Source organism: Mauremys mutica, chromosome 8, assembly GCF_020497125.1.
Source record: "Mauremys mutica isolate MM-2020 ecotype Southern chromosome 8, ASM2049712v1, whole genome shotgun sequence".
Lineage (NCBI taxonomy): Eukaryota > Metazoa > Chordata > Testudines > Geoemydidae > Mauremys > Mauremys mutica.
Window position 1 is genome coordinate 43,033,658 of NC_059079.1, and position 27,814 is coordinate 43,061,471.

At 45.0% G+C, this 27,814-nt stretch overlaps 1 protein-coding gene across 2 annotated transcripts in view; it reads right to left on the bottom strand.

The window, feature by feature from the left end:
- Window positions 1-27,814, bottom strand: part of CAMSAP2 (calmodulin regulated spectrin associated protein family member 2) — a 176,618-nt gene that overhangs the window by 67,487 nt on the left and 81,317 nt on the right. For both annotated transcript variants that reach the window (XM_045027112.1, XM_045027111.1), the window contains exons 3-4: window positions 7,287-7,448; window positions 5,592-5,675 (exon numbers count right to left, since the gene is read on the bottom strand). In XM_045027112.1, coding sequence (XP_044883047.1) covers window positions 5,592-5,675; window positions 7,287-7,448 — 246 coding nt within the window. The remainder of the gene's footprint in view (window positions 1-5,591; window positions 5,676-7,286; window positions 7,449-27,814) is intronic.

Here is a 27,814-nt window from a genome sequence, read left to right on the forward strand (position 1 = left end):
AAATTTTAGGCGATACATGCACAACCACCTCTGGATCTGAACATTCCAACCATTCTTATTAAAACATTTCCTGTCAACTGGGTCCAGTTCCTCCTCACCTCACTGAAATCTAATAAAACCCAAAGAAGAGGGAAAATGCATATGGATTTGCAAAGGCATTACACTCAAAGAACTCCCAGTTATATGTAATTAATGCTTACTGTTGGGTTTGTCTAGATTAGGGAATGAGGCGGAAGTTAGGTCTGGGCTATCTAATATGTTAGCTAATCTAGACAATCAAATTATTCATTCACAATAAATAATCATTTTAATGTTTTTTTCAACAAAACACTAATTTAGTTGCTCTCTAAAGATTTATTGTAGCATTTCTAAATAAACTAAAGTAAAACTGTCTGGCAGGCTTTGATGGTTATATGTTCAATTTTAACCCTCAAAGAGTGAAATTTATCAAAGTAGGAAATAGAAGAGAATTATAAAGCTTACTGAATAATTTTGCCTGTTTCTAGCATAAGCAATCTTATTTCTGTTTGGTCAGAAACTAAAATGAAAAATAGGTCTTCAGGTCCCTGAAATCTTTATAAAGATCTTTTCTTCCCAGTTCTGCTTGGCTATTTGTGCTTATTGGGGAGATAGAAACATTCTCACTCCCTGATCCTTTTCCAGTTCAAGCTCCAGAATGAGAGAAAAACAGGTTTCCAGGATCATGCCCATCCCTGAGAGCTACAGCTTAAAAAAACTCAGGAAATTAGAAGTCTCAGCAGTATGTGGCTGAAGTAGCAGCCCATACAAACAGGAAGAACCTTCAACAATGCTTAAAGCTATAGAACAGGGGTTCTCAAAGTGGGGGTTGGGACCCCTCAGGGGGTTGCGAGCTGTCAGCCTCCACCCCAAACCCCTCTTTGCCTCCAGCATTTATAATAGTGTTAAATATATAAAAAAGTGTTTTTAATTTATAAGGGGGGCTGCACTCAGAGGCTTGCTATGTGAAAGGGGTCACCCGTACAAAAGTTTGAGAACCACTGCTATAGAACAAAGTACTTTTGAAATTCAAACTATGCCAGTCACATGGAGAACCCACATTACAGCAGAGGGCCTCAGTCTGGAAAGGGTGATGGAAAGAAGCAGAAGAGGCACAATGGAAATATCAACCCCCTGATTTATTAGGTTTTCAAGTTCTAATGGAAGCAACATGCTGAAGGATATAAGCAGCATCAAGGAAGGAGGGTAGTGATGGGCTCCAGATGTAAACATACAGCTAGAACCGCATGTGAACACAGGCCAACATTTTCAAAATGTAGGTGCTTAAATTAAGGTAACTAACTAAGTGGCCTCATTTTCAAAGTGGTGACCATCCTGAGCCTTCAACCCAATAGAGTCTGGGTGGTCAGCATTTCTGAAAACCATGTCACTTACACTTAGGTGCCTAACTTCAGTGTAAATGTGGAGTTCTTTTTATTTTTTGTTTTGTTTGTTTAAGTATTTGGAAAGTTGCTTATTTAGAAAGAGTATGTAATGTATCTGAATAATCTAAAAAGTGTAATTACATTGCTTTGGATATTACAACAGTAGAATTCAGCATTGGGTGTTTGACCTAATTACAATGCCTGCTGATACCAGTAACTTAGTTCCCAGGCGGGGAATGAAAATGACAGAAAAAAGTAACATCACACAGAGTAGTCAGTAGTAACAGCTGTAATTGTATGTCAGCAGCAGTAGAATAGTGGCCCAGGAGCATAATTGAGTCTGTTGCACAGCTGTCAGTATTAGATGTTGGGGGTCAACAAAGATATACACTGTAAATGACATCTTACTGGCACTGAGCTGTGAAAAAAGAAATGGAGTACAGGGATGACAAGTCAGAGCCTGGAAACAGATAAACAGGGTGCTGCACCAAAGTGTGTGTGTGAATACTTAAAGACGTTTGATAGTGGCAGCATTACACTGAACAATTAAGCTGATCTTTGCACCTTAATAGAAAGCTGTTGATGAAAATTCCAGTCAACTTGGTTAAAAGGATGGCTTGAGTTACAATTTAAAAAACAAAACAAAACACTTTACTGTTCTGTAGGGTGGTTCAATATGTTCCATGTGACGAAAATATAATTTCTACCTGAGACTGTGATGAGTTTCAAAATCTCAGCAGCAGTGTCTACGTGTGAGAGCTATTAACTTTAGTAATAAGTGATAGTCAAAGTACAGTATGTGAGATGAACTGTACTTAAGGAGTGTATTTCTAGCAGAAATGGGATGTAACAGGAGTAATGAATGGCAGAGATTCAACTGTGACAGGTTGGCCACTGGCCTAGGAGACCAGTGAGGGCTTAGGATGTGGAGATATTTAAGTAACAAGCAATGGGTTTCGATAACTTGGGTAAAATGTGATACAAATGAGTACAAAATATACTATACTTTATCTTTCTGCATTTAACATAAAAAATAACCTTTAGATACTGCTCATAAATAGAGCTGGCTGAATGCTGTTTTTTCAAATAAATTATTCAATTTTAAAATTATTTTCCCATATTTACACATAAATGAAGCTAGCAGGCTCTTATATATTATAAAGCTCAGGAAATACTTCAGGTGAATATAAATACACTGTAAAATGCTTTTACATGAAAATTTTTAGGTACAAGCAATATTATAAAGCTCTGAACCTCACTATTACAAGCACAATTAAAAGATACGGCGTGCCAAAGCACTTCTATAAAGTGTGGAAAAGCTTCAGTTTTTTCATAAAGGGATGTATGGATCTCATGCAACACATTTGGAAGATCATGCATTTAAACATTTATGAAAATGTTTGTGAACCTATGTTAGCGTTCAAGCAATGTATTATGGGTAGATTTATCTGTGCTAAAACTCTCATATTTAGGTGCAAGATTTATTTTTCCAGAAGCTGATTTAATTTTTCATAACAAATTGAAGCTTTAATATGCAATTAATATTTTAAACTCATTTTCCATATAATTTTACTGTCATTTCTCTTCATGTCTTTAAATGTAAAGGATAACACTTTATTACAGCAAGTGTTGCAGTGTCCCCCAGAAATCTCTAAAAGATTAAAAAAATATCCAGGAGTATACTGGAGCCGTAGAGCTTGCCTGCACTGATGTGAACACCTAGCATAAAGGCATTTATACCAAAATAAATCATGTTACACCTGCACTGGTTCAATGGTGTCTAAAATTCCGGTGTAGACAAGGCCTTAGTTACAAAACCTTCCCCCTCCCCCATGAAGTATATGACAATTCGTAAAGAGTTTTGAAGCACGTGACCGTTATATGTTTGTACAGTGCCAACCACAATGGGGCCCAGATCCATGATTGGGTCCCTGAATGCTACCACAATGTAAATAATAATAATAAATAAAATAAGCAACATAAAATATATACAATATTTTTTACAAAATATTATTTCCATCATGCACATTTATATGATCAAATCTGCAGACAACAGTAGTCTTTAAATAGTTAACAATAACATAAAATATTTCTCCTGGTAAGACAAATTTCTGTTTCTATACCTCTTTTAGTCCGTTCATTATTTAAAAAATCTCAACCACATTGGTCCCCCCTCAGTATTTCAAGAAAGCCTAAAGTCATGAAGTGCTTACTGCTATTTAATTTCCCTTTTGTGACTCTAATGGAAGACAACAATATATCCAAATATTTAGCTTGTTTTAACCCAATCTGATAAGTGAGCTTTTCTATGGCAAGGACATCCCATACTCTACAGCACTATGCAAACAAAGCAGGGGGATAATTTTTTTCCTCCGTATTACTGAGTCAAGATCAGATGGGCTACCAGGCTACTTTTACTGTTGTAAGAGATCTCTCCATTGTAAGAGGTCTCTCTTTCAGGGAGGCCTAATATCATTGTTAAGTCATATTATTTTTAGTAAGTAGCCTTCATTGTTCTCTAATTTTGGACTAGAAGCTATGAATAAGGGCACAATGATTATATGTTGATAAAAAGTTCCTTTTACTCCATATTCCCTCCAGCATGCTGTTCCTACTTTGAAAATATTGCATTTCAGTTAGCTAACAGCATACCATTGGTAAACAGTCTTAAGCAGTTTTCCATATGGGTAATGCAAATATGAGATGACTGACCTTTCTACTACATTTTCAGCCATTTTTCCTATGCTATTTCCTATTAAAATCTTTAATCCATCTGCTCATAAAACTTACTACATTCCTGCATGTCAATTTCAATCAGTATTTTGTAGATGTCAGAAATTAACCCTTTATTGTTTCGCTGTTTCATTGCTATAAATTTAAGCTGTTCCTGGGATAGGGCCTTATTTGCAGATATTGATAAAATGTAAGTATAGGGCAGTTACAATTATTTTTGACCTCATCAACAAGACTACCCTTTTAAAGTATGAAAAAGTCAAAGAATTTCTCTACTTGGCATATCTTACATTATTTGAATTAAAGAACAAACAAGAGCCCTTCTCTCATAAGCCAGAAACTTTTCTGTGCTACACTCTAATTTAAATTTATAATTTTTAAAAGAACCATTATCATTTTTTAAAAAACCAAATATTTCACACAGCTAGGCATCCTTCTGGCTCCTTTAAAAAAGGGTGGGAAAGAAAATTACTCCTTACATTAAAAGAGAATGGGGAGAAAAGTACAGGTAGAGTTGTACGGTAACTATAATAGCTTCTTTTACATCAATACCAAAGCAAGTCTAAAGATAAGATGAATCCTTCCCCTCAATAATAAGCATTTCTCCACAGGGTGAATTGTGTCATTCAGAAGCAAGCTCCCAAACCAGCTTCCATACTCTGGAATCCCACAGAATCCTTCCTTAGTATCATGAGTTTGACTAAGATGCTTTTTAACTGAGTCAGTGCCAGGAACATCAGGGAAAAACTCCTGACAGAAAAAAGTATAAAATACCATGTATTTGACTGTATTCATGTTAAGGTTAGTAACCAACCATTATTATGGACTGTAACCAAAGTGATGCGTCATGCTATTCCACACTATTAGAATCTTTCAAAAAAACCTATGTAATAAAAGGGAGATATCTAAAAGCTATGCCAAAAAGAACTTCTAAAGATGTATGTTGCTTTTTAAAAGAGTTAGATCTGTCTGTAACCTCTTTCTTTTTTTTACGTCGTATTTATTATATACTGTTCTTAGGACTAATGTGTCATATGTATATTGCCACAGAGATCTTTCCACATTGTCAAACTTTGCTTTGGCAAAGAGGACAACAGGGAACACAAAGTTCGAAACTCATTTTAAAAATGATTTAATTGAAGAAGAACTAAAAGCCTTCTCTCTTACTTTAGCATACTGTACACCCTGCTCTCAGCAGACATATCAGGACTACAGCAGTGTTCATACGTGCTCGTTTTGGCTTGTTAAAAAGCAAAATGCTCCTAAGATTACCAGGAATCCCCAGAAACATTTGGTGTTGGGTACTGAGCACCATTAGAGTGCTCAATTCAACTGTAGTGTTGGCTAGATTTAATAAAGAATTTACAATGTAACTTTACATGTTGTACAAAAGTAAGTCTTGTTTACAGACGTATGCACATCCTCACAGTTAAATATTTAAACATGTACACCTACCTTTTGACCTCCTGGAGTTTCTACACTATGATGCTCTTTTAGTTTTTGTTCCTGTTCCATAATGTCTTTCAAATGTTCATTTACCTAAAGAGACAAATTTTTCAAATGACCTATTCTGTTTTTAAAAGAAGCAGTCTTCTGACTGGGTTTACAACTTGAACATGATAGTCAATATGATCAGGGTCTGTTGAAGCCAACCTAGGGCCCAAAGCAAAAGACACAGAATTGGACCCCTGGCTGCAAGACTCAAGATTCAGGGTGTAACATTATCCAACCCCACCTCCCCCCAACCTCATCTGCCCCAAACTCCTAAGATGGTGATGCTTTGTCCTAGAATCAGTGTATGTTTATGGAGAGAGTTAGGGCTCTGTTCCCCAACTGGTGGATCCCAACCCACCACTGAGTCAAGGGAAGCTTCTCAGTGGGTTGTGGACCCAGTGTAGAGGGGAGGCCCCCAAAGGGCATCTGTACACGTGTGCGCGTGCTGGAGGGTGAGCCTGCCCCACACTCACCCTGCAGTAATGGCTCCTGTTCCACTGGACTGGGCCTGGCTTTCTGTGCTCTGAATATTACAACCTGGCAGAGGAGCAGCTGGGCCAAACCTGAGTGATGCTATCATCCTATGCACTAGGATTGCAATACCCAGGGTGGGGAGCTGGGCCCAAACCCACAGAACAGGACCTGCCGCAGCAGCATGAGTGTAAGGCAGGCTGACTTTCCATTCTTCCCTGGCCCACCTTCCCCCTCTCCCGCTTCCTGGGGTCTCCCTGCTGCAGCGGGCTGGCATTAGGGTCGTGGTGCCAGGGTGGAGGGCACTGCTGTGGTTGATCTGTGCCCCCTTAGTGAGGCAAGGAGAAGGATGCTGGCCTATGATTTTGGGCTTTCCCACAATTTTGGAATCTGGGTGGATTGCAGAAAAAGACAAAATGCAGTCAGTGGGTCTCCTTAGTAAAAAGTTTGGGAATCCCTGATTTAGGGAATGCTGGATTGAGGTTTCCAGTTAAACATGTTGAGGAGGAACCTGTGATATGCCCCCAGCTATGACCGATATAAAAGGGAGAAATAACAATTTTTCAGGGGCCACTAAATTATCATCATCATAGGACTCACTGAAAGCATGAAGCAATGTTGACTTCACATCAGACAGAACTGAAACAAAAATCTGGGGCCATCTGTACCAACAGATTTGGCAGCAGTGTGTGATCTGTTTCTGAATATGCTGGATTCTGATAGGTACATTTTATTACAATAGGCTACTATAATATCTGGAAATTTTGTTTATTATGTAGTAAGTAATCAGATTGAAAACCTCATACTCAAGATATGCTTAGGTACAACAGAGCCTCAGTTTCAAACTGGGTTCCATTACACTAGAGAAAGCCAAGGATATCTATAGGTTCTGCTAAATGATTTATCAACTTTATCATGTCATCAAAATTCATCAGTAACTCGTCAGGTTTCATCTCTCTCTTACATTCTTTTCTTTTCTTCATACTATACACTGCAGTCAAAATTCTGATTTCAATAACATGTTTTAATTGATTATGAAAACTTACCTTTTTCTTATCCTTGCTGAAAGTGAACAATGAACATCCTATATGAGATGAAGTCTGGAATACACATAAATTCCATTCGTGGCTGCAGAATCATGCTGATTGTCTTTTCAATCTAAGCATACGTTTGCTTTGTCCTTACCTTATTTATCCAATACATGACAGCATCCTCAATGTCATAGGGCAGGTCTGTGGCTTGGAAGAAGGCTGAATACTGCTGAGCACATGCAATCACTTTTTCAACACTGACCATCTCTACTGTATATGCCATCATCAGGGTATCAATCATGGCCAAATGAGCACTCTGCAAGAAAGAAGTTAAAGTTAGGGACCATTTGTTTATTTTACAAAATTAAATACTCTATTCTTTCTCTATTTTTCATTAAATTTCTACTAGATGTATATGAACCTACAAAACCACCAAAAAAAACTAACCTCCACAAGACATCTGATAACTGACTGCCAGCTTTAGGCCAAAGGATAATGCTGGAAACATGCATAACCGTTTTAACAAGGACAACACAAATCACAAGGACATGCGCTTGAAAAAAAAATGTGCTTTTGAAAAGTAAATGATCTGTACAGCCAGATAATGAACATAGCAACAACAACAACAACAAACTGTGAATGTGAGGTCAGATGTAAAAGCAATGAAAAGAATATAGGAATCCTCACTAAGTTTTAATGTCACCACCAAGATACATGCAATCATTTTAAAGTTTGTTATATCCTTAATAAAATAAATATCCATAAGTAAAAAATCTGTTAACCAATTTTGTCTGTACAGGAAAAGGGTAGAGTTGGACAATAAACTCACTTTGATTACCTCTAAGATACTGAATTTAGAAATGGAAATTCTATTTTTGTATGATGTTAAAATTTATTAAAAATATCAAAGCTACACAATTAAAATAAATCTTTCACTATAACCTAGTGCACTGTGAGAGAAAAGATTCAAGATGTCAGAAGAAAATTATAGTTGAAATATCATTACATAGGTTACAATTAGGCTTAAACTTGAACATATGTGGACATAACCTAAAGACAGCCTTCTGTATTAATATGGAAGGGATCAATTTCTCCTCATTTTATGGGCTACAGATTGAGAGAGTGGCAGTTTCATTATCAGTAACTATTAAAAAAAAACCACAAAAAAAACAAACACACAAACAAACAAGAAAACTGCAGAGATTTTCATCTGACTCTTGATTAATGTGGGAGTTCTGGGAATTGGTGGCAGCAGTACTCATAATAAAACTGATTAATTTATGCCTGTTGTTGTAAAAAGATAGTAATCATTTTCTAGAATTCGGATTGACATTTCTCACAAACTGGAATAATTTTCACATGATAATCTTTTTGCAGTATGGCCCATTATGGTATGTTAGATTTTGTATGATATATGTTAAATTTTATTAAAAATACCATGGGGATATGAAGCCCATGCCCCCCCTGAGGCTTCCAAGTCAGAGCTTCAGCCCATGCCACAACTACAAAGTGCCCTTTACACAGCTATTTTTAGAGTGCTAGCATGAGCCCTGATAGCCCAGGTCTGTAGACCATGTCTGGGAGGCTTGCTACTGAGGCCTTGTCTACACTACAGGACTATTTCGAATCTACTTAATTCGAATTTGTGGATTCGACCTTATGAAGTCGAATTTGTGTATCCATACTAAATACACTAATTCGAACTTCTGAGTCCACATTCACGGGGCCGGCGTCGACTTTCGAAGCGGTGCACTGTGGGAAGCTATCCCACAGTTCCCGCAGTCCCCGCTGCCCATTTGAATTCTGGGATTTCCCCCCAATGCATGCTGGGGGGAAAAATGTGTCGAGGGTGGTTTTGGGTAACTGTCGTCATTGAACCGTCAATCACGCCCTCACTCCCTCCCTCCCTGAAAGCGCCTGCGGGCAATCTGTTCGTGCACTTTTCTGGTCAGTGACAGCGTGGACGCCACAGCACTGCAAGCATGGAGCCCGCTGCGATCCTCGCCGTTTTCTCCTCCTCGCACTTTATCGTCCACCTCTTCCACATTCAGCTGCTGAGAAATTGGGCTACTTTTCAATGGTTCTGCAAGCACTGGGGGACCATAGGGGCCTTTTTACCAACATGAACGTCGTATGGCCGGGCAAGGTTCCTGATGCGTGTGTTCTCAGGAACTGTGGGCTGCTCAGACGCCTGCTGGAAGGTAGTTTCTTCCCGTACCACAAAATAACTGTTGTGGATGTGCATTTGCCTATAGTGATCCTCGGTGACCCAGCCTGCCCGCTAATGCACTTGCTCATGAAGCCCTATACAGGCGCCTGGGACAGCGACAAGGAACTCTTTAAATACCAGCGAGCAGCGAGCAGCGTGACCTGTGACTGTTCAGTTTCTTTACAGAGAAGCTGAACCTGCCCCTGTTTCTTTACCCAGTTACTGTTGACTCTCCTCTTCGGTTAAATACCCCGTTCTCCCCGTTTCCTCCACTTCCAAGACACGTGTAAAAATAAAATACATGTCACACTGTTACTGAGGAGAGGTTTCTTCATTCATGACTTTTCGTTAAAGGGTCGAAACTGGAACGCAGACTGCGGTGGGTAGGGTGTGCGCTGATGTAAAGACCGCCTCTAAACTCAAGGAATGACAGGCTCCTGCTCCTACAGCGGTCCGCATTGCCGGACTGCTTGTTTCAACGGAGCCTGCCATCCCTCCTTTTTGGGATTCTGTGTGCGGGGGGCTATGTGGCCTTGTGGCGGAGGAGGACGGATACAGATTCCTCTGCTGCGTGACTCAGCGGTCCACAACAAGGACCGCTGTATAAGATCTGTACCCGCCCTCCCCCGCTAAAAAGTCACATCCCCACCGCCCACACAGAACCTGGAAACCACCTCCCATACCGACCACGGTGCCTGCTGACTGCACTGTGTGTGTTACCCGCTGCTGATCCGGCCCCCGTGTCTGTACCCTGCGAAAGGTGCCTGTCCTATGCAATTAGCAACGCACTTCCCCACGCACCCCATTCAAACACAGTCTTCAGTGAGGAAACATGACGGAAACAGTACTTAACAGCAAAGTATTTTTATTACTTAAGTACACAGTTATGGGATGGGACTGGGATTGGGACTTGTTTGAGTCCGGAAGGGAAGGACTTATGCAAACGTAGGGTATGAGAGCTTTTGGTTACTTGAGCACTCTGCTGGGGTGCAGTGACAGTATTCACGGCCCAGGGCGGGCATCCTCCTGGTTATTTAGGGTGAGGGGGGTATGTGACTTTGTGGCGGGGGAGGGCGGTTGCAGAGATACTGCCGGGGGCTCTGTCCTGCAGCGGTCCTGCAGAACATACACAAGTCGCCGGAGCGTGTCCGTTTGCTCCCTCAGTAGTACAAGCATTGCTTGACTCGCCTGCTTGTGTTCCTCACGCCACCTCTCCTCCCATTCGCTGTGTGAGCGCTGGTACAGAGAGACTTTCTCCCTCCACTGCCTCTGCTGGTCCGCCTCGGCTAGGTAGCAGCCCACACATTCATCGAAAATCGTGTCCCTTGTCTTTTTCTTTCGCCGCCTAATCTTCGCCAGCCTCTGCGAGGGGGATGCTGTGGAAGGTCTGGAGACAGTGGAAGCTGTGAGATGGGAAACAGTTAGTTAATTCCTTGCAATGATACTTTTTTGCGAACAATTAACTGAGTCTAGGCTGTCTCTGTGAATTTTTTGTTGAGACCCCTGTGCCTGCTGTTGCACAAATCATTTGCGCGGTGGATTCTGGGTAAATGTCGCCAGTCATTCCTTCCTCCGGGAAAGCAAGGGCAGACAATCATTTCGATCACGTTTTCCATGAAATGCCCTGGCACACACCATAGCGTGGCAACAATGGACCCTATTTTGCCTTTTGTGTATGTCACCGTATGTGTACTGTATGCCGCTGACAGAGGCGGACCAGCAGCGCTACACAGCAGCATGCTTATGCTTTTGCATGACAGCAGCGATGGTTACCAGGCATACTGCACCGTCTACCATACCATGAACTGGTAAGAAGACGGTAATAAGATGGTCATGGTTACCTGTCCTTTTGCACTGCGCCATTTGGTGCTGTCATAAGTGCCCCTGGTCGATCAGTGCCCAGGGGCGCAAAAGCAAAATTTGGGAATGACTCCCCGAGTCAATCCCTCCTTTTTGGGTATCTAAAAATAGAATCAGTCCTGCCTAGATTATGTGCAAGTGTACTAGAGAACCACTGTATCATACAACCAGAGACCACAGCTGCTCTCTGTCCAATCCTGCATAAATTTTGAGCAGAACGCTATTCACAGGGTGTGCTCCTGAAACAACCCCAGCTGTTCATTCCGTTCTTCCCCCAGCCTTCCTGGGTTCCAATACCATTGTCCCCCCACTTGTGTGATGAAGTAATATAGAATGCATGAATAAGACACAGGTAGTCGTTTGTGAGAAATGAGTGGAAGGAAGCCTCCAGCTGCAATGATAGTCCAGAGATGACATTAAGGGGTGTGGAGGAGGGAGCCACTCATCCCTCTGCTAGTCCAGGGGCAATTGAATCTTTTCTTTACAATGAAGGGTGGGGGCTGATGGATCTCAGCCCCCTGTTGCAATGATGAGGACGGTTACCAGCCATACTGCACCATCTACCATGAAAAATTAGCAACAGGCGGCCTTGACCGACCGGTCCCAAGCAAGTTGGTACGGTTGTCATGGTTACCAGCCCTTTTGCACTGCCCCATGTGCCAATAGGCTGATGATGAGGATGGATTTCCATCGTTTTGTACCATCAGCCATCCATAGCGTGGGGGGAGCAAGGATGTTGGTGTTGAGTGCTGCACCATCGCGTCTATCTGCAGCATTCAGTACAGATACGGTGACATGTAAAAGAGTCAACAGAGGATTGTTTTCCCTTTAACTTCTGGGGGTTGGGGGGGTGCGTAAATTGCCGAGCTATGCCCCGACCCACCGCGGACACTGTGTTTGACCCTAGAAGCATTTGGAGATCAGCCAAGAATGCAAATGCTTTTCGGAGACAGCAGGAACTGTGGGATACCTTGCGTCCTCGTTCCCCCCTCCCTCCATGAGCGTCCATTTGATTCTTTGGCTTTCCGTTACGCTCGTCACGCAGCTGCGTGCTGAGTCTGTGCTATGCCGTCTGTCCGTTTATTTATTAAAAATACTTTGGACCAGGCGTAACGTAACATTTCTTCCCCTACTTAGATGCAGGAGTCTCCGAGCGAGATCACCGTGAGGACGGGCACTGAAGGAGATAGAGAGCGCATGCTGCGTGAAATCTAGCACGAACCACGGACCTATGCAGCCGTGCTCTGGGAGGCAGTGCTCCCTGAATACCGCATGAAAGCCTCGCGCGGAAAAGTGTGCTATCACGGAGCACCCAATAAGGCAGCTCTCCCCAGGAACCTCCTGCTGATGCTTATCGATTAACGGCAGGAGAGCTTCGTGGCGTTCTCCCAGGAGGATTTCTGTTCTATCACCATATATACAGAGACCTCCTTTTCACACACTTCAGATTCCTGTTATATTAAGAATAAAAGTTAACATGGTTAAAGCACTTACCGACTGCTCCTACCCCTGATTCAGGATCCGGGTTCCTGGCCGGGGAGGGTTGTTGGGGGATCTCCGTGACGGTGATGAAGAGATCCTGGCTGTCGGGGAAACCAGCGTTGTAAGCGCTATCGCCTGCCTCGTCCTCCACAAACCCTTCCTCATCTTCCCCGTCCGTGAACATCGTCGAGGAACTGTCCGTCGACACTGTCCCATCATCAGAGTCCATGGTCACTGGTGGGGCAGTGGTGGCAGGCTCCGTAGCGTCCGTTGGCCGCTTTGATTTTTTGGTAGCCTTGTCTGGGGTCCTTGATTTTCACGCGGCGCTGCGTTGCATGACGGCTATATCCTCTGTCTGTATCATGGCTTTGGAGACCTTCTCGTAGGTCTTTGCATTCCGTTCGTTGGAGCGCAGCTCCGAAAGCACAGACTCCTCGCCCCACACACCGATCAGATCGAAGAGTTCCCGGTCAGTCTATGCCGGGTCCCTCTTTCTATTCAGAGATTACATGAACTCCTCTGCTGGAGAGCTCTGCATTGCTGCCGGTGCTGCGGAGCTCACCCCGATGTGCAACCAGAACGTCAGATTCAAACCGCCCAGGCAGGAAAATGAATTCAAATTTTCGCGGGTCATTTCCTGTGTGGCTGGGCAGAGAATCCAAGCTCGGGCTGCTGTCCAGAGCGTCAACAGAGTGGTGCAGTGTGGGATAGCTCCCGGAGCTACTAAGTTCGATTTCCATCCACACCTAGCCTAATTCGAACTAGCCATGTCGAATTTAGCGTTACTCCACCTGCCGGGGTGGAGTACCAAATTCGAACTAAAGAGCCCTCTAGTTCGAATTAAATGGCTTCCTGGTGTGGACGGTTGAGCGGTTAGTTCGAATTAACGCTGCTAAATTCGAATTAAAGTCCTAGTGTAGACCAGGCCTGAGACCTTTCCTCGATGGGCAGGGGTGATATACAACAGAGAGCCCTCTTCTGGAGGGAAGACCAGCAGGATAGTGCTGGGAATTACTGACCCAGGCCCAACTGAGAAACACCTAGTTGTTGGGTCAGATTTCCAGCTGGAGGGTATAAAGCAAGGCCTCAACTCCATAAGGGGGCTGGGAACCAGGAGCGCGCTGAAAGCTTACTCTCTTGTGGCTGCAGCAGAAGGCTGCAAGAGGGCAAGCAGGCCCTTCAGACCACTCCTCCCACCTGGTAGGCTGCGGAGGTCCAGTACCTTCAGTTACCAGAGGTGGGCCCATATCCTCAGTCAAGAACAGGGCTGATGCTTTTGTTTTGTGCTGGAGAATAAACAGAGCCCTGGGGAAAAGGCTACAAATGAAACTGGGTGTGTCTGTTTGTCCCAGGCTGGGGAGCTGATCCACCAGTTTACAACTGTATTTTAAAGTAATATCTCAGGATGAAAATGAAGATTCTGAGCACTCAGTAGTGTTACCACTGTAACTAAATTCTATAGTGCAGCATTCATACAAACATTTCATGAAGCACATCAGCTAATATCTTGGCAACACTGATGAATAACAAGCCACAGAGAAAGATACTGTGTAATATTTAAGAGCTATAGTTAGGGTAGCATACGTACATCATTCCACATCTTATTACCATCTGCAGTATGAGAATGATGAATACGTTTGCATTGTGCTGTTCCCTCCTCTTGTACTTACTGCCTACCTCCTCAGATGAACATTTATATTATTTCCACACCAAAAGTGTTATGCATTTACAGTTGTAGTGGCAGAAGAATATTTCTTTTCAATGCAAACACTACAAACCTAGAAATTCACAGGTTATTAAAATATTAAAATTCAGACCAACTACAGTCACATGCTTTATCCCTCAAATGTCATAGATAGGGCCCTACCAAATTCACAGTCCATTTTGATAAATTTCACAGTCATAGGATTTTAAAAGTTCTCAATTTCATTATTTCAGATATTTAAATGTAAAATTTCACAGTGTTGTAATTGTACGGGTCCTGATCCAAAGAGGAGTTGTGGGGGGATTGCAAGGTTATTGTAGGGGGGGTTGCGGTACTGCTACCATTACTTCTGCATTGTTGCTGGCAGTGGTGCTACCTTCAGAGATGGGCGGCCAGAGAGCAGCGGCTGCTGGCTGGGAGTCCAGTTATGAAGGCAGAGCTGCTGCCTGCAACAGCACAGAAGTAACGGTGGCATGGTATGGTATTGCCACCCTTACTTCTGCGCTGCTGCCTGCAGAGCTGGGCCCTCGGTCAGCAGCCACCACTCTCTGGCTGCCCAGTTCTGAAGGCAGCACAGAAGTAAGGCTGGCAATACCATGATCCCCCTAAAATAACCTTGCGACCCCCACTCCCGCCGTCCCCTTATGGGTCAGGACCCCCAGTTTGAGAAACGCTGGTCTCCCCCGTGAAATCTGTATAGTATAGGGTAATAGCACACAAAAGACCAGATTTCACAGGGGAAGACCAAATTTCAAGGCCCGTGATGCATTCTTCATGGCCGTGAATTTGGTAGAGCCGTAGTCATGGCCGAGAGAGAAACATACTCATTTCTCACATCCAAAATGTACATCACCTCCAACATACAACCACCAACAATGTACATGCCAGCAGCTCAAATACCCAAACACACACCCATAACCCCAACCTTAGCAAGATGAATTTATATTACTGACAGTCTTGTGCTGGAAACGTCTGTTATTACTAATCACTGGTGAGTGGGGCTTCACTGGGCTCTGCCTATAAAAGGCTGAACTTGTGCCCTGCTGGGTTAGTGTGCCAGCCTGGCTTAGGTTAGTGTGCCAGCTGTGGGAAGGACAGCAGCTCTACTGAATATTTTGTTCCAGCTCTGGGATTTAGGGAAATGGTGGACAATGGCTCCTCCTTGGCGTCTCCTCCAAGACTGGAGAGGCAGGAGGAGTGTCCATCAGCCCCACCAACCCCAAAGACTTGAAAATTACATTGAGTTAGAACACAGTCTTAAGGAGTCATGTTAAACAAGATATTAAAACACAACTTTACCTTCAGTATAGACAGGAATTATTCATATTTAACGTCACATCAGCCAGTCACAGGAAAGCCTTGGGTCTAATCGGGTTCACCCATGACCAGCTGACAAGATGCACAAACATATAATGTGCAGTCCCTGATGCAAAGGTTTCTAGAGTGTTTGCCTAGGAGATGGAGGGGCAGGGATCAGCTGAGAGCCAGAGCTGAGGGTCAGCATGCGCTACAGGGAGGAAAAGGATCCAAGCAAAGAACCAAGAAGCAGATGAGCTCTGCAGGGAGCAGAAGCTGTTTTACTATTGTTAAGGCTATGATTTTGTCATGGATATTTTCAGTAAAAGTCAGGGACCGGTCACAGGCAATAAACAAAAAACCACAGAAGCTGTGACCTGTCCCTGACTTTTACTAAAAACAACTCTTACAAAATGGGGAGGTAGGAGGTCCAGCACCCTGCCTACCCCTGCAGGAGCTGGGAGTTGCAGGAACCCTATTGCCCAGTGGGTGCGAGGGGTCCCCCTGCCATCCTGCGGGGCTGGAAGCTGCAGGGGGGGGGTCTGCCATCACCCACAGTGTCAGTGAATCTGCAGGGGACCCCAGCCAGCAGCGGAGGCTGGGGAGTAACTCCGGGGTCCCTTTGCCGCCACCAGCAGCTGGGAGTTGCAGGGGGGCCCTGGTTGCTTGCGGCAGCGGAGCCACTGCCGGCGGTGGCAGCTGGGCAGCTCAGGGGTCGCCGCCGCTGGTGGGATCCACCACCTGCACCTACTCACAGAGGCTGGGCTGCTGCAGGGTCCCTCGTTGCTGAGAGCAGCTGGTCAGCTGCGGGGGCCCCCATTGTCATGGAGGTCGTGGAAGTCATGGATCCGTGACTTCTGCGATCTCTGTGACATAATCTTAGCCTTAACTATTGTTCTTTTAATAGACCTGCTGTGGCTCCCAAGAAACCATCTTGTTACTGCAGGTGGGCATTTTTCCTGTAAAACCCAGTTGTTCCCTACCTCCTCAGACATCAGCTGGTGAACTGTCTCAATCTCCAGCCCACAGATACTGGATGATCCAGTCTTTGGGCTGGCTGTGGAGTGAAAAGCTGGAGACTCACCGGCCTTCAGCATACTCTGTGTTCAACACTTGGCCCTGGTCTACGCTACAAGTTTAGGTCGAATTTAGTAGCGTTAGGTCGATATAACCCTGCACCCGTCCACATGACCAAACCTGTTTTGTCGACTTAGAGGGCTCTTAAAATCAATTTCTGTACTCCTCGGCGAGGGGTTTAGCGCTAAAATCGACCTTGATGGGTCGAATTTGGGGTAGTGTGGACGCAATTCGACGGAATTGGCCTCCGGGAGCTATTCCAGAGTGCTCCATTGTGACCGCTCTGGACAGCACTTTCAACTCAGATGCACTGGCCAGGTAGACAGGAAAAGCCCCGGGAACTTTTGAATTTAATTTCCTGTTTGGCCAGCGTGGCGAGCTGATCAGCACAGGTGACCATGCAGAGCTCATCAGCACAGGTGACCATGGAGTCACAAAAGAGCTCCAGCATGGACCGAATGGGAGGTACACCTCTACCCTGATATAACGCGGTCCTCGGGAGCCAAAAATCCCTACCGCATTATAAGTGAAACCCCGTTATAGCAGGGTAGTGGCAGAAGGGCTCCAGCAGTGATTTAAACAGCCCGGGACTCTGGCTGCAGGGACCCCAGGCCCTTTAAATCGCCACCCGAGCCCCGCTGACGGAGCCCCGAGGTAGCGGTGACAGGGCTCTGATGGTGATTTAAAGGGCACAGAGCTCCCCACAGCGGCCAGAGCTCTGAGCCCTTTAAAGCGCCGCCGGAGCTCCGGGGTAGCGGCGGCAAGGCTCCAGCAGTGATTTAAAGACCTCTGGGCTCCAGCTGCTGCGGGGAGCCCGGGTCCTTTAAATTGCCAGCCGAGCCCCGCTGCCGCAGCTCCGGGGTAGCAGTGGCATGGCTCCAGCAGTGATTTAAAGGGCCCGGGGCTCCCCGCAGCAGCTGGAGTCCCGGGCCCTTTAAATCACTGGCCGAGCCCTGCTGCTGCAGCCCCGGGGTAGCGGCAGCAGGGCCCTAGCGGTGATTTAAAGAGCCCTGGGTTCTGGCCGCTGCGGGACGCCTGGGCCCTTTAAATCGCTGGCCAAGCCCTGCGGCCACAACTCCGGGGTAGCGGCGGCAGGGCTCCAGCAGTGATTTAAAGGGCCTGGGGCTCCTCGCAGCAGCCGGAGCCCTGGGCCCTTTAAAGTACTGCCCGAGCCCGCTGCTGGAGCCCCGGGGTTACCACGCTATATGCGAACTCATGTTATATTGGGTCACGTTATATCGGGGTAGAGGTGTACTGGATCTGATTGCTGTATGGGGAGAAGAATCCGTGCAGGCAGAACTCCGTTCCAAAAGACGAAATGCCAATATACTTCCCAAAATCTCCAAGGGCATGATGAACAGAGGCTACAACAGGGACACACAGCAGTGCCGTGTGAAAGTTAAGGAGCTGAGGTAAGCCTGTCAAAAAACAAAGGATGTAAACGGTCACTCCGGGTCAGAACCCCATACATGCCAGTTCTATGATGAGCTGCATGCAATTCTGGGGGTGGCCCCTACCACTACCCCACCACTGTCCATGAACACCTGCAAGGGGGGAGTCTCATGCAACAGGGATGATGATGAGGAGGAGGTTGAGGATAACATACAGCAGACAAGCAGAGAATCCTTTCTCCCCGGCAGCCAGGAACTATTCATCACCCTGGAGCCAATACCCTCCCAACCCTCCCAAGGCAGGCTGCTGGATCACGAAGCCGGAGAAAGCAACTCTGGAGAGTGTACCTTTGTAAATATAATAAAGGATTTAAAAGCAAGCGTGTTTAATTATTAATTTACCACGCCAAGCCAGTAGCAAAGAGTCTGGAATCATTGCAGAACAAAACATTGAAGCGAATGGGCCTGGGCTTTGGTAGCATTCAAGCAACATCCCCACTGTTAGCCACGCAGTGGGGGGGAGGCCCATTCATGCTGAGCTGTTCGCATATGATCCACCAGTGCTTGCAGCAGCATTGGAAAGTACCCCTTGCGGTTTACGTACTGGCTGCCAAGGTGGTCCGGTCCGGTCCCGTCTATCGCCCCACCACAGTTAGGAAAACCCATTGCAGCAAAGCCATCCAATATGACCTGCACATTTCCCAGAGTCACTACCCTTGATAGCAGCAGCTCAGTGATTGCGTTGGCTACTTGGATCACAGCAGTCCCCACGGTAGATTTACCCACTCCAAATTGATTCCCGACTGACCAGTAGCTGTCTGGCGTTGCAAGCTTCCAGAGGGCTATTGCCACTTGCTTCTCAACTGTGAGGGCTGCTCTCATCTTCGTAGTCTTGCGCTTCAGGGTAGGGGAAAGCAAGTCACAAAGTTCCATGAAAGTACCCTTACGCATACAAAAGCTTTGCAGCCACTGGGAATCATCCCAGACCTGCAACACTATGTGGTCCCACCAGTCTGTGCTTGTTTCCTGGGCCCAGAATCGGCGTTCCATGGCATGAACCTGCCCCATTAACACCATGATATTCACATTGCCAGGGCCTGTGCTTTGAGAGAAGTCTGTTTCCATGTCTTCATCCCTATCATGATCACGCTGTCGTTGCCTCCTCGCCTGCTTTTGCAGGTTCTGCATATACTGCAGGATAATGCACAAGGAGGGGTGACATGTACCCAAAACCACCTGTGACAATGTTTTTGCCCCATCAGGCATTGGGAACTTAACCCAGAATTCCAACGGGCAGCGGAGACTGCAGGAACTGTGGGATAGCTACCCACAGTGCACCGCTCTGTAAGTCGATGCTAGCCATGGTAGTGAGCACGCACTCCACCGACTTAATGCGCTTAGTGTGGACATACGCAATCGACTATATAAAATCGATTTCTAAAAATCGACTTCTATAAGATCGACCTAAATTCGTAGAGTAGACATACCCTAGGCCTGCGTCCTGACAAGTCAAAGCAGGTCCATCAGCTGCAGAAGGAGGGAAGCACTAACGTTTCCCAGCCCTTTCCTACCGGCAGTTTTGAGCTGCTCAGAAGCACCCTCCCTGCCTGTTCTGCTCTGTGCAATTTAGCAAAATGCCATGACTATTTTGATAATTTATTCATTTTTAACTGCACAAAATTACCATCACTAATAAATTTAAGCTTCTAATCAGTTACATTTTATGTATAGTTTTAAGAAACACATGCACACAGATTTAATTCAGGTTGTTTTCTGACCTGTAATGTGGTTGAGTTCTCAACATAAATTTACAGTTCCCTCAATTAAAATTATTTATCTGTGTCACACATTTTCAGTGTTTCTAATAAACTAAGCAATTGACAGCTCATTAATAAACAAATTAAGGGGAACAGAAATAGAAGGGATAATCTATAGAGAATACCATGCAATACCAAGTCCAGGTTTAATAATTTCTTGAAAGTGAACTGCTAATGTTCTTTTCTTTTTTAACCCCGAACTGGATTCCCCAAAAGGTTAACTGCTTAACAAAAAATAACCACCATCTCCTTAAGATCCTGAGAAACCAAGTCTATCAACTTCTCAGTTTTCTACAAGAGAGCGGTTGGTCCACACTACTAAGTTTTGTTGACTTAAAACCAACCTGTTTTTTACGTAGCCCTGGTCTACACGATAGAGTTAGGTCAACATAAGGCAGCTCACATCGACGTAACTCTGTAAGTGTCTACAGTAAAATGCAGCTTCCATCAATGTACCGGTAACTCACCCACTACATCAGCTTAGTAACTCCACCTCTGCGAGAGGCGTAGCACTTAAGTAGATGTACTTAGGTCGATGCAGTGTCAGTGTAGACACTGCATTGTTTACTTAGGCCATGTCTACACTAGCGAGCTTACAGCATCACAGCTGTGCTGATACACAAGTAGCTCAGGTTAATGTATAGTTTCATTTATTCCCTATAAGCATGATTGTTTCCCTTTTTGGTGCCTTCTCCCCCAACCTTCTTCCCTATTTAAAAATGGCACTCATGCTTAGAGAACAAAGAAATGGACTTCTGATTCCTCAGTTTAGTTTTAAAGCCAGCACTGGGAATACAATTAAAATTGTGTATTCTCCATTAGCGATGATAATGAGAATTGCACTAAGCCATGCAGGATCCATGCTTCTGCCAGAGAGACATTGGTGACTGAAAAGCAGTGTGCAGGACTGTGGGGAATTTCTTAAATTACATTAAAATTATAGAGTGGAATAAGTACTATGAGAACTCAACACTTAGTTCCCAGAAATCCTAGGCAAATTACTGGTATCCTACAAAAAAAAAACCTTAAAAAATGTTACACAAGGGCTCTGCACTGGACAGCAGTGTGGGGCACACTGCAATATCTTCCCATGCTACACTGCATTTTCTAATCAATGCAACAACTTGTGGTGAGGACATGCAGCATCAACTCAAGCACCAAAGTGTGCATGCACCTGAGTGACATATAAAACTCCATGGCTATAAGCCAACATAAGTTAAATTGACCAAATTTTGTATTGTAGACACAGTGAAAACAACTTTGCCACAAGAAGTCATTTTTGGGTTGATAAAAAGCATAGCAATTTTCACCCATAAGATAATTTTCAAAAAGTTGCAAGTAACCCAAACCAGGTGTGTAATTTAGATTTTATGTAATCCTAGAGGATTCACTACATCCAAAACTTGCTGCTTATAAACAAAAAAATTAAAAATCAACATTTTTGTTGTATCCTTAAAATTAATCCTGGGATTATAGAGTCAAACTATATTCTTTCCTTTTCATGCATCAGCACCAGTAATAAAAGCTCTTTAGGTTAAATTAGGCCTTCAGTTACATCTGTGCCAATCTATTGTTACTGGGTTTACAAGCATAACAAACTGCAATTTATTAAACGGTTCTGTTGATGCACAAGACTGAACAGAACCAATGTCCATCTCTCCCAGGTGTGTAGGCTCTACAGAGCTAACAGGAGGAAAAAAATGGGGGGAGAATCAGTTTTGTTATGTAAATCACCAGCTAGGACTGAATATGCACAGAGAAGCATCTCTGATGAGTCAGAAGGTACCATTTTTACCTAGTAATTTTTAGCAACTGAATTGTTCTTTCTCTGAAGAATCAGCAGGAAATGGAACCTGATGAGATTCCTAATCTACAGATGCTGTATAAAGCAGGAATCTTATAACACTTAAATCCATAACAGCTCACTAGAATTAATTGACAAAGGAACCAAGGAATGAATTGGAGGATTAGGCCCTTAGCTTGTTTTGAGATTTTTTTTCTGGAAAAAAAACTCTATATTTTAATCTTTGAAAATGAAACACTGTTAATGTTCTACACTATTTTAAACATACTATAAACAGAAATAAGTGTGACAGGGTCAGGCCAGATGACTACAAGAGAGTGGTCGAAGGTAGATACGTTAGTTCCAGGTTAAGCAGGTCCCTTTTTCCTGGGTAAGATAACAGGGACTATTCCAGAACACTCAGGAACTTTCTAGAACTAATTAAGGCAGGCAGGCTAATTAGGACACCTGTAGCCAATTGGGAAGCTGCTAGAATTAATTAAGACTAATCAGGACACCTGCTTTAAAAGGGCTCTCACGCCAGTTAGTGAGGTGTGTGTGTAAGGAGCTGGGAGTGAGAGGATGTGCTGCTGGAGGACTGAGGAGTACAAGCGTTAACAGACATCAGGAGGAAGGTCCTATGGTGAGGACAAAGGTGGTGTTGGGAGGAGGCCATGGGGAAGTAGCCCAGGGAATTGTAGCTGTCATGCAGCTGTTCCAGAAGGCACTCTAGACAGCTGCAGTCCACAGGGCCCTGGGCTGGAACCTGGGGTAGAGGGTGGGCCCAGGTTCCTCCCAACTCCTGATCCAACGCAGGAGGTTCCACCAGAGGGGAAGGTCTCTGGGCTGTTCCCTGACCCACTTGGTGGATCAGCAGAAACTGCGGGGATTGTTCTTACTCTTTTTTCCCCCATACTGGGCAGTGATGAGGTTATCTGAGTGAACAGCAGATTTGAGCCACGAAAGGGGCCACACTGAGGGCTACTGTGAATCTCTGAGGTGAGCAAAATCTGCCAATAAGTGCAGGACCCACCAAGGTAGAGGAGGAACTTTACCACATAAGCTAGAATACAATTCAGATAGCTAACTTTTTTGGTGCTTCACCCTGGCCTAATGTCTCAAAGCACCTAAGACTTGCACCATTGTCCAGACATTCCAGAAGAGAGACAGGAGGTAATGGATGTGGTTTAATTAGGCTGCAACTTTATTCACTTAACATTGTTATATCCTTGGGGCAGCCGGTGTAGGAAGCAATCACTTGAGGCCAGAGAGCAGGCAGCTAACCAAAACCTCCATTTTATTTACATATGTACAGAGAGCTCCTCAGCCGGTTGAAACCGGTTGAGCTAACCCATAATAATCGAACTCAGTTGGCATAGCAACAAAACCATGACAACCAAATACACAACATATTCCTCCCCCCCTAATAAGAACATCCCCTAAATAAAACACAAACTAGACTAGAGAAGGAGGGTAGACTGCCTCCATTCCCGGCTAAACCCTGGGGATTATTTTGCCCCATAACCGTGGGTTCGCCCTAGCTAAAGATCCAGCCGATGAGGAGGCCTTCTGTCTCTAGGTGGATTACGGCGAACTACTGGTGTTATTGCACCCGAAAGCACTAGGGGCTCAGGGTCCGCAGCACGAACAGGTGAGGAGGTGGTATCAGCTCGTGCTGGGCAAAGGGGTATCTCAGCCGCTGGCAGTAATGGAGGAGAACCGTCAGAAACAGGTGACTCGTGATTCGATCCCTCACCAGAAGAGGTGAAGTCAGACCCCTCAACTGCAGATGGGTCCTGAGGACTGGCATGACCTGGCAACAGCTGATCTACATGTCGCCGCCAGGTAAGATTCTCTGCAGTCCGGACTGTGTAGGAAACAGGTCCTGTTTGAGTGATGACTGTGGCCGGAACCCATTTAGCTCTGGAAGTATAATTCCGAGCCAAAACTGGCTGTCCCGGGCTAAAGGTTCGGTCTTTTGCTCTGGGTGCCCGTCTGATGACTTGATATTGCTGCTGATGTTGCACAATTTGTCGGGGTTCAGAAGGTTTCAGCAGATCAAAGCAAGTGCGCAGCTGTCGTCCCATCATTAGAAAGGCCGGAGATGCGTGGGTCGTAGCATGAGGTGTGTTTCTGTAGGAAAGTAAAAAGGTATCCAGACGCTTTTGAATGGAGTGTTGTCCCCTTGCTGATTTCAAAGCGTTTTTCATTGTCTGCACAAATCTTTCAGCTAATCCGTTGGTGGACGGATGATATGGTGCTGACGTGATGTGGTGTATCCCATTTGCTTTCATAAAATTTTGAAACTCCTGAGAAACGAACTGCGGTCCGTTGTCGCTCACAAGTTGTTCTGGCAGACCAAAACGACTAAAGAGTCCTCGTAGTTTTTGGATAGTACTCTCTGCAGAAGTGGACTGCATTATAGAGACTTCTGGCCATTTAGAATGGGCATCTATTGCCACCAAGAACATGCTTCCTTCAAGGGGGCCAGCAAAGTCAACGTGAATACGTTGCCACGGGTTTTCAGGCCAGTCCCATGGGTGTAGGGGTGCCCACTGGGGTGCATTCCTCACACCCTGACATGACATACAAGCTTTTGCCTTCTCTTCAATAGCGCTGTCCAGTCCAGGCCACCAAAAATAGCTTCGTGCAATTTCCTTCATGCGCACTATTCCACAGTGACCGGAATGTAGCTGTTCTAACATCTGTGATCTCAGTGGTGGTGGAATAATGACACGTCTCCCCCACAACAAACAACCAGATTGGACCGATAACTCCGTCCGCTTGGACATGTAGGGAACAAGGTCTGATGAGACCGGAGAGGTTTGTCGAGATGTTCCATGCATCACAAGGTCCATAACGTGGGACAATACTGGGTCAACGCGAGTTGCCTTCTTTATCTGAGTAGCAGTGATGGGTGTATTCTCTACCTGTTCAAAGTAGAAGATTTCCTTGTGGGCACTATCTTGGTGTTTGACCGGCAAAGGCAACCTTGAGAGGCCATCTGCATTGCCGTGTAGAGTGGATTTCCGATATTTGATTTCATATGTGTGTGCTGAAAGTAACAATGCCCAACGTTGCATACGACTAGCAGCTAATGGGGGAATGCCTGTGTAAAAGGTCCAAAAATTGATGTCAGAGGTCGATGGTCTGTGAGAAGAGTAAATTTTCGCCCAAACAGGTACTGATGAAACTTCCGAATTCCAAAAACAATTCCTAATGCCTCACGTTCGATTTGGGCGTAGTTAGTTTCTGCTTTGCTTAGAGTGCGTGAAGCAAAAGCAATAGGTCTCTCTTCACCTGAAGGCATAATATGTGACACGACTGCTCCCACTCCATAAGGGGAGGCATCGCAGGCCAATTGCAGTGGTAAGGATGGATCAAAGTGCGTTAGAACTTCAGAATTTAGCAATGCATCCTTAGCTTTGTTAAACGCAACATCACAGGCTTCAGTCCACTTCCAGGCCTTGTTCTGCCCAAGGAGCTCATGAAGTGGTTTTAGCAGTGTGGCTAACTGTGAGATGAACTTTCCATAATAGTTCAGGAGTCCTAGAAACGAGCGCAGCTGGCTTACATTTCGAGGTGGGGAAGCCTCCACAATAGCTTTAACTTTTGCAGGGGCCTTATGAAGACATGCAGAATCAATGATGTGTCCCAAATATTCAACAGAGGGCTTGAAGAATTCACACTTGTCTTTGCGAACTCGTAGGCCATACTCTTCCAGTCTTTGTAGGGTAGCCTCTAAATTCTTTAAGTGATCCTCTTCATTTCTTCCAGTGACCAGGATATCATCCAGATAGCACTGAACTCCTGACAAGCCACACAAGATCTGGTCCATAGCCCTCTGGAACAGGGCGGGAGCAGATGTTATTCCGAAGGGTAGACGACAGTATCGATAAAGCCCCTTATGAGTCACAATAGTCAACAGCTCTTGGGACTTTTCATCGACGTGCATCTGTAAATATGCTTGACTCAGATCAATCTTACTGAACTTTTGTCCCCCAGCCAGGCCTGCGAAGAGGTCATCGATGCGGGGAAGCGGGTATTGCTCTGCACACAACACTGGGTTGACAGTGACTTTAAAATCACCGCAAATCCAGAGAGAGCCATCTTTCTTCACGATTGGAACGATAGGAGTGGCCCATGAGTTATGGGTAACTGGTATTAGGACTCCATTGGTGACCAGGCGCTCCAGGTCTGCTTCAACTTTTGGCCTGATGGCATATGGCACAGTTCGGGCTTTCAGATATTTTGGTGGACTGCCAGGTTTAATGTTCAATGTCACAGTGATTCCCTTCATACTTCCCAAATCATCTCCAAAAACAGCAGCATGTTTCCTTAGTATAGGGGTTAGACTGGTTTCTTCTTTAGTCATCCGGTGCACTTCTGCCCAGTTCAGTTGAATCTTCCCAAGCCAAGACCTACCCATTAAGGCTGGGTAGTTACCTCTCACCACAAACAGTGGCAATTTAGCCACCTGTCCATTGAGCTCCACCTTAACATCAATAGTGCCCAGCATAGGCACAGCTTCTCCCGTATACGTCTTCAGAACAGTTTTTGTCGCCTTAAGCGGAAGATGCTGTAGCTTTTCTTTATACACAGTCTCGGAGATCAGTGAGACGGCTGCACCGGTGTCCAGTTCCATGCGTATACGTTTGCCATCCAATAACGGGGTTACCCAGTATTCATGTGAGCCCATTGCCAAAGACAAAACATGCAGTGGCACTTCCTCTTGCGATGAGGTGTCACCTTGATCATCCTGGGTCTGCTCTAGGGTATGCAGGGTTCCTCTTTTTGTCGGCCAGACCACAGGCCTCTTTTTCTTTTGTTTACAGGCACACTCAATGTGTCCCTTTTTGCCACAGTGTCGACACACCAGGTCCTTACACCAGCATTCTGATGCCTGGTGACCCGGCTTACCACAGCCGTAACATTCTTGACTCTGCACAGTTTTGTGGGTCGGTTCTTGTGACACTTTTTGCACCCTAGGGGATGCACCGATGTATTGTGCCTCCCTTGTAGCCAGTTCCATGGAGACAGCAATATCAACAGCCTTCTGTAAGGTAAGCTGAGCCTCTGTCAGTAGGCGCTTCCGTATAGCTTCACTGCAGAGGCCACACACTAACCTGTCACGCAGGGCATCATGTAACATTTCTTTAAATTCACAGTGTTCTGCTAGCTTTTTTAAAATGGCTACAAATTGTACAACTGTTTCATCTTCCTTTTGGTCTCTTTTGTGGAACCTATATCTTTCAGCAATTACCAGTGGTTTTGGGGAGAAATGAGACCCCAGGATTTCCACAATGTCACTGTAAGATTTAGTCTCAGGCTTAACAGGGTGTAGTAAGCTGCGTAGCAGAGAGTAGGTTTTAGCCCCTACAACAGTTAAGAATATTGGCACCTTCTTCGCTTCTGTAATGTCATTTGCAATACCAAAAAGCTCAAAACGCTCAGTATACACATGCCACTGCTCTGTATTCTCATCAAAAGGCTCCAGGGGCCTGGTCAGAGTAGCCATGATTTTTAGTTTCACTTTCACAGTCAGTGCAAACAAGCAGCTTGTTTGTTTGTTCTTTACCTTAACTTCTACTTCCTTCTGTTACTGGAGCAGCACCGGAATCCCACCCTCGTCGCCAGTGTTATATCCTTGGGGCAGCCGGTGTAGGAAGCAATCACTTGAGGCCAGAGAGCAGGCAGCTAACCAAAACCTCCATTTTATTTACATATGTACAGAGAGCTCCTCAGCCGGTTGAAACCGGTTGAGCTAACCCATAATAATCGAACTCAGTTGCCATAGCAACAAAACCATGACAACCAAATACACAACAAACATATATGGGAGTGCCTGGCAATAAATTGTACAGTGCAGGTCATCGCAAGTCCTTAATTATTTCCACATAATCCCCAGCCTGGTCACAGCCACCTCAATGTTGGGACTCTACAGCCCACCCCTTGTATGAGGATTTAACAGGGCTAAAAAGGAGGGAGGTCATCTTCCCACTACTATTCTAGATGTAGGAGTTCCAAGGCCTTTTCCTCAGCTCCCTTAAGGAAGGGGCGCT